The following is an 8,046-nucleotide window of genomic DNA, read 5'->3' on the forward strand; positions in this document are numbered from 1 at the left end:
TTCACAAAACGTTGCCTTTCAACAATTCGTGCAACTTGTGTCGCAACGAAATTGCGAGACAAGTTGCAAGACAAATTGCCTAGTATAACAGCGCATTAAAGTTTAAACTGAAAGTCAAAACTAAGGGACATGCAAAAATGTTCTGAAAAATCTTAATTGGTTAGTAATTAAACTTAAGTCAAAGTTCATGTTAACCCAGGATAAGCTTAATCGGGCTTTGAACAACTCGGCCCTGGTTTTGTACTAGTGGTGCAATCGAAAAAGTGTATCAGTACAAACTGAACGCATGCGCAACCATGGGATGAAAAAAATTGTTCTTCCTGCTTCTGTCTGTTTTTATGTCGTATGCTGGTGTATACGCGTAGTAAAACTATACCTTTACTTTGAGTGCACGAGATGCTGATCCCTGGGTCCAGTTGTTCAAAGCCCGATTTCAACCGCGCAAAAATATCCCTGTATTAGTAGGCACCACCCATAGGAAACCCGAGTATAGCGATATGCGCAGAACGTATGCGCAGTAACAATAGTAGGCACCGTCCTTTAGTTTCTTGCATAAGGAAATATGCCACCCAACGTCAAGCGCGGGAAAACGCTACGATTGTTTTTCGGTTTTAATTCTCATTGGTAAAGAAAGTGGCGCCAGTTTTGCTAATCAATGACAGAGCACAGAGATTACCCTGGCCAATCACAACAGACCAAATAGCGCAATGAACCAATGAGAATTCTAAGGATTTTAAATCGGATGATCAAAATCTACAAAAAGGTGAAAACTCTGTATGACATCAGGGTGCAATCCCGAAGGAGGTACTCTCCTAAAGTTTTGGTAGGGGTATGTGGCTCGTTTCTCCAAACCCTGATCCTTTTTCAAACCAAAATATGTTCTAATTTTTCGGTAGCCTTTTTCAGACCTGGGGCCCGTTTCTCGAAAATCCCGGTAACTTACTGGGCCCGAAAAGTGTCTTTGGTGATAAATGTTCCTAAACAGAAGTCATTTTATGTTAGCTTTGAATACTAAATTTTAAAATCTTATAATTCTATGAAAAGATTGGCCAAGTAGCATGTCTGTAATCACTGTGTAATAGGCGAAAAAACATATAAACAATAGCCTCCATTTGGCGCGAAAATATGCTCAGATATTTGTCCGCGGACATTATCTGTTCTGAGAAGCGAACAGTTTTCCGAGAGCGAAGCTGAAAGAAAGCTGTGAGCTTCGAGGAGCAGATAATGTGCAAGGACAAATATCTGAGCATATTTTTAAAGCCAAATGGAGGCTATTGTTGTTATTATCCTTCAAATATTTTTCGCAACATGTAGCAACGAGCTTGAGTATTTGAACATTTTGTTTAAGAACAGTTTACCGTCAAAAACGTTTTGAGCGTATGTTGTTTTCTGATACTGCTTTATCGACCAGCAGGTTTATCTCTCCTTCTGTCACAAAAGCAAACCGTTCCCCCATCTTGACATTAATTTTAATTGTAAACAAGACGCGCCTTGCAGGTTTTGAAATAGGGGAATATCACTTGGGGAATATCGTCGGATATTCCCCAGTTTTAGCTGGGGTATATTCGATCACGTGAGACGTTTAGACCAATCGCGCGCGAGCAAAAATATTTGATGGATTATAATTAAAAATATACTTATCGGGCCCGGTAAGTTACCGGGACGTTCGAGAGACGGGCCCCTAGCCTTCTAGTCATACTCCTGTTCAGAACTGGTCTGTAGAACCCAAACCAGACTTTCAGACCAAAAAAGTTAAAATCTACATGCCCTCTTTCAAACCAAAACGACTGTGTCCCCTCCCCCTTCCCCACCCTGGTGCAATAAAAATGCCCATCATAAGAGACGCGTTTTCCAATAGGACATTTTCACTATGGCGTCATTTTACTACAACTACCAGAATCCTTCTGGTTTTCTTTTTCTCGTGCTAATTTAGTCAGATTTATTGTTCTTTGCTGTCCACAAGGATTACAAAATTTGAATTTGAAAAGGAAAACAAAATGAATTCTGGTAGTTGTAGTGAAATGACGCCATCATGAAAATGGCCACTTTTCTGCTGCTAAAACTGATTTTTGTCATTACATTTCTCAGCCTTAGCAGACGCTCCAAAAAATGTATCAGGATTCCACACAAGTTCCACAAGCATAAATCTAACGTGGCAGCCTATTCCACACCAACCAAGAATCATTCATTACAAAATCAACATAACTGAACTTATGTCGATGACTTTGTATGCTCAACTCAACACCACTACGCTCGTGCAGCTTATTCAAGGACTTCGTATATACACGCACTATGTGTTTACTACATGTGGAGTAAATACCGTGGGAGATGGACCTAGCAGTCTACCAGTGATTATACCAACGGATATGGATGGTAAATATACGGTTTTGTTATATACCTAGACTTTCACTGAACAAAACGAGCACTGTGATTGGTTGATTCTTGGTCACGTACCCCTGATCAAATATAGATGTATCCCGGGAAACTAGTTAGTTTTGTTTTGAATTCCCTCGAGTCCTGATGTTTCCCTCGACTTCGTCTCAGGAAACATCAGGACGCTCGAGAAAAGAAACGTTAACTAAATGTTTCCCTCGGGGCCATACATTAAGTGTATATTGTAACTATAAGTTATTTGTGCGTGGTGAGACGCTCATTTCTCAAGTGAACGAGATAAATGTTGCGTGTGCTTAAGAAAATGTAAAGACGTTTGGATCCTAGCCCAAGCACGAGACTGAGTGTAAGTACAACACTATTGTATTCCAGAGAATGATAATCCGTTAGGTTATGTTCAAAGTAGTTACCCGAGCGCTAGTGCCTGGGAACCAGGGAACCGTTGTCTGCTTCAGTACCCGAATACAAAGTCTCGGCCTTGTACTTGGGCACGGAGAGCGTGCCCGAACCCTCCATATTATAAGAGTGCGTTCACACACGTGCCTCAGCGTGAATCGTACTCGGGCACCGTGCTCGGGATGCAAGTGTGGACATAGCCTTAAGCATGCGCAAAAGGTGTTACAGCATAACGAGATTGAGCTTTCCAAATCTAGAGCGCATGCTCTATATTGTTTTAGTAACGCTTATCTCGTTCTTAAAGCTAGGGGGCTTTCTTTCACGTGAATACTCCTAACTTTGCAAGGGGCTTAGGATTTAGGAAACGATCAGCGTCAGCGTCCGAACCAACGAACGTTTGCATTTGAAGAGACTTTTACAATTCCAACGGGCACGCGTGTAATGTCATCATTTGTTGTACGTTAGTTCCCAGCGAAGCTCCAACTCAGCTCACAGTATCCAGGATTAACTCAACCAATCACATTGAACTAAGCTGGTTCCCAATACCCAGCGATCACATAAACGCCCCTGTCTTACTTGGATACATCGTTCAGTACAAAGAAACAGGAGGGGTGAATCTTCAAACAAACAAGACTACAAACACGTGGCTTGGCCTTGAGTTACCAAAGAATGACACTGAATATCTGTTCACGGTCAGCGGGTATAACGAGAGGGGAGTGGGACCTAACATTTCTTTGGCCTACACGCTGCCAGGGTTGAACGCGTCGAGGACTGTGAACGAGAGCTTGACGACTGGAATTGGAAACACAATGAGCGTAAACACTTCCGTTTCTAGCAGCAGTTCTATCGGATTTACAGTCACACTTCCGGGTAAGTTTATCTTTTATCAAGTACAAATTTACCACTTTTTTAAAAAATACCTGTACTTGGCAGAAAAAAATCGCAAAGGAAAAGTGCGACGATAGCACAGGAAACTAAAAGTCATGGGACAGGTTTCATTTTTCGAATGATAATCTTGAAAAAAAAAAAGTCCCATAGACTTTAATTGCAAGAACCACTTTACACGACATCTGGTAGATTTGATTGTATAAGGCAAAGATAAGAGGGTTAATTTTTAAAGAGACTGTGGTGCTGCGTCGGTGGGGGAGCAGAAACGAATGTTTGGTTTATCAACAGAGTTGATAAGGTAAATTTTGACCACCGTAAAGGGATTCGAAAGCTAACGTTTCGAGCGCTAGCCCTTCTTCAGAGCCAAATTTCTTTGTCGAAATAACCAAACATTTGCAAAAGGCGACACAGCGGCAAAACGCAATGCGCATGTGCCAACCACTGAACTTCCGGTCGGTGTTGTATTTCCGGTTAGCTATTAAAACCTATTGGGTAAACAAAAAACTCCCGTCGCGCGAAGTTTAAAAACAAAACTCAAGAGTTACGAAACAAACTTAAGCAAAAAAGTTGTTTTCCTGGTGAGTAAATTAATTTTGCTGTTTTCAAACCTTTGCACCAAGGGGTTTGGTGCTTGCACCAAGTGCGAAAATCATGCTCGAAGATGCGACTTGCTCGCGCTTGTGAAGAAAAGTTTTGTTGTCCGTGGTTGTTGTTGTCCTGTTGTTAAAATGTTGTTCCTCGCAAGACGAGAAGTGTGGTAAAAGTTTAGATAAACGAAAATGCGGAGGCCGTCATTACTTCTTGACACCTCAGTTAGCCAAGGCCGCTGAACTTCCAGTTGGTTCGATAGTTTGCCGGGTTCACTGGGACGAAACAACCGGTGTTCGGTTACTCAGGAAAACTACTCTCGAGCTCTCCACAAAAACGGGATACCTTCTCGACTTTATGCCGTGCTGGACGCTGTTGGAAAGGCAGGTAATGTTCCTTATCGTCCGGGAACAAGGTGCTGCAACAAATGTGCTGAGAATGTCGACCAAGAAGAAAAGTTTACCACGTATGCAGAATATAAGCCGAAAGAGGCCCAATTTCGGTTCTGGGTTGTGCATAATTTTCCAGTGGATGTGCAGCAGGTGTGCTTGCAAGAACCACCGTGATAAAATAAAAGTACCGGATCCTGTAGTAAAGGAGCAATAAATTGCACTACAAATAATATAAAGAGCAAGGCTAATTTCACAGTCAGAGAAATATATTTTTCCTTTCCAATATTTCAAACGGCACGGCCTTTCTTCATCAAACATACCCTGCCTTGCTCTTTATGTTATTTGTTCCATAATTTTTAAGTTTGCCTTTTACTTTCACATACAAAGATAACTTCATGATTATTAACGTTGCTAAGTTTGCAACCCCAAATAGTAACCCTTAATAAAGTAAACGCATTTTTCCCCAATTATTGTATATATTTAGCAAAAGAAATAATAATAATAATAATAATAATAATAATAATAATAATAATAATAATAATAATAATAATAATAATAATAATAATAATAATAAAAGAGATTGTAGAATAGTGCTTCCAAATCAGGACACCTGGAGTACAATACAAACTTCTTTTGGAGTTGTGAAAGTCAAATTGTCATGGAGATGTCCTAGTAGAAAGACATGTATAGAACAGCATTGAAACAGTTTTCAAAGCCTCATCAGGTCAGTTTAACTACACAACTACTTGAACAAAAAAGAAAAAAAAGAATCCCAGTAATATAATAGAGATATTTCAGTAACAGTATTTCTACCAAACATCCTTCTGAAGGATTACACTGATCATCAACATGTATATTTCACTATAAAAATAAGCAATATCAATATTGTAATTTTTTTTTTTCATCTGCTAGAGGAGAACAAATGTAACTTATACAAAGGCACCCCCAACCCCAGAGGGAATGAAATTAAGCCCCAGTATGAATATGCATATTCTGATCACAATTTAAATATGTGAATAATATAATTATCCTCCACATATTTCTTATGTTACTAGTTGTGAGAGTTTATTTAAACATCTTGATGGAGTATGTGGTGACCATTAGTTTCTACTTATAAAGATAAAAAGTTCTGCATCCCTTCTTCGTTATTTTTTTCCAAACATTCATTTGATTACCTGGTAGAGAGATTCCAGAGAGCATTGCACCAACACCATGAAGGCAACATTGCACTTGCACTGCACACACCCTCAGAGATGGAAAAGTTTGCAGAGAAAAATGCACCTGGTCTTTTTAATCTTATTCTACACTATAATTGGATTCTTGGATCATAATCAAAATATTATTTTGCGAGATGATCCAAGAATGTGTGATGAGCATCATGTATTACAAGAAAAGAGAACAGTTGTTTTATTGCATATCATAGCATATTTCTGGTAATCTTGATTTACAAAATACTTTCTTTTAAGCTGACTTGACTTGTCTCAGGTATATTTATTTTCCTCGCCTAATGCATATGAGGAACACTCCTAAGTTGGAATAAACATGTTTATCAACCATAACAGCAGACAAATCTAGAATCTACCTATACTAAGATTGCACATTTGATTCTTCTTTCACCATGAGGTTTCCACATACAGATTATACTACTATCATATGAAACCCCTGAAATGAAATAAACAAGAAAAATTTAATTATTTTCTTACATTTTTACTTACAGTGTATATAAAAAGGGGGCTACAAATAATATTTATTATTATTTCAGGTCACAGAAGACACATTTAATGCATGAGGAAGAAGGATTATTTATTCAGCAACATGGGGCATCCAGAGATGTGATAAATTCTGCCAGAAGTTTAGGCTTCAGCACCAATCCAATCTTTTTCTTAGTTATCATTTTTTACCTTGGGCAAATTTAGGCTTTTGCACAAATTATGCTAGCATTTTTTCGATCATTTTGGTGAAGTAAAAACACCAACCATTATTCGAACATTTCAGTGGCATTTTCCATTTTTTGAGAGAGAGAAAGAGAAAAATTAAAATAAAATGACAAATCATTTTAAATGAAACGTCAAGTAGCCTGCTTGGGTCAAAACTTGGCGTCGCGAACAGAAGCAGACGCTTTTCACCAACTTATTTCGCAACCAGAACTTTTTTCAGCCATACTTGCACGCATGTTTTAACATTAGCTTCAGGTTAAATGCTTTGGTGACCATAATTTTCAAAGTTTGAAGTCATTCATTTACCAGACAAGATGACTGAGTGAAAGGCTTTGCGTCGTTGCTTATGATAACATTTGAAACAGATAGACCTTGCGTCTTCCTTTGGTCTAATTAATAAAAAAATATATAAATGAGAATTTGTAACAGCAGTCTTTCCAAGAACATTCCATGTGTTGAAGAACGGACAAATTGCAATAGTAGCTATAGAGCTAGGTGTCAAAACACGATTCACCAACCGACAAAATATTCATAACTTGGGCTGAAACACGCATAGAATCACATTTTTGGACGTTTTTTAAAAGATAATCAGTACCACTCGACTTCAGAATCAATCATTGTAAGAAATTATGGTAAGCTTACCTTTTCTTTATCATTGGTCCACTTCATCTTTAACATTTGGTTAATGATCCACAGCAGGGAAGTTTTTTTAAAAAAACTTCAACAGATCAAAACATAACCCTAACCGGAAAGCGTGATCTCGACCGAAAATGCCAAAACTTGGCGCATGCGTAGACGTTTTGCCGCTGTGTCGCAAAAGGCACATGACTCATGACTCGTTTTGTAATAGTCTTTAGAAGTGGCTCTTGCTGTTCCCTGTGACTGATATTTTGTATTTGACATGCATGGTCTGTTCCATGCTGCTCGCACATTTTTTTGAGCTTCGCTCTTTTTTGTTTCTCGCGACTTATTAAATATCCACGGATAAAACAAACTTTCGCGCCAAATGAAGGCCATTGTTTATAACGCAAGCAGCGATATATGTTGCAAGAAAAATATTTCCGTGTAATAAGGCCTTCAGGGAGTTAATTTTTTTTTAATTGAAGGTTGGCTTATTTGTTCAAATTTTACAGCGTAAGGTGTTTGTCATATTAAAAGACGAAGTCACCCACCTATTTAAAATTTATTTATGTCTTTCATTGCGTCGTTTTTTAGCTATAAACAGCAGCATCACTCCTCATACCAGCACATCTGTGGGTAATCCGACAGGCAACGGAAGTAAGTGAAACAGTCATTCATGATACTTAGACTTGCTCCTGGTTCTTCGTTTTATTCTCCCAGAGGAAAGCGTAGGATCTTTGTCACATTAAAAGTAGTAGCGCCATCTGAAGTCACTCACCTATTTTGAAGTGAACAAGGACGGAGGACAGCTTTGGTCGGTTCAAAATAGGTGA

The 8,046-nt window shown here is 38.8% G+C and overlaps 1 protein-coding gene across 1 annotated transcript in view; it reads left to right on the forward strand.

Moving 5' to 3' along the window:
* LOC146455051 (uncharacterized) overlaps positions 1 to 8,046 on the forward strand; it is a 76,529-nt gene that overhangs the window by 54,654 nt on the left and 13,829 nt on the right. The window contains exons 34-36 of the mRNA XM_085094738.1: positions 2,089 to 2,373; positions 3,253 to 3,657; positions 7,808 to 7,870. Coding sequence (XP_084950864.1) covers positions 2,089 to 2,373; positions 3,253 to 3,657; positions 7,808 to 7,870 — 753 coding nt within the window. The remainder of the gene's footprint in view (positions 1 to 2,088; positions 2,374 to 3,252; positions 3,658 to 7,807; positions 7,871 to 8,046) is intronic.

This window comes from Pavona decussata, unplaced genomic scaffold (assembly GCF_977016875.1).
Source record: "Pavona decussata unplaced genomic scaffold, jaPavDecu1.1 SCAFFOLD_286, whole genome shotgun sequence".
Classification (NCBI taxonomy): domain Eukaryota; kingdom Metazoa; phylum Cnidaria; class Anthozoa; order Scleractinia; family Agariciidae; genus Pavona; species Pavona decussata.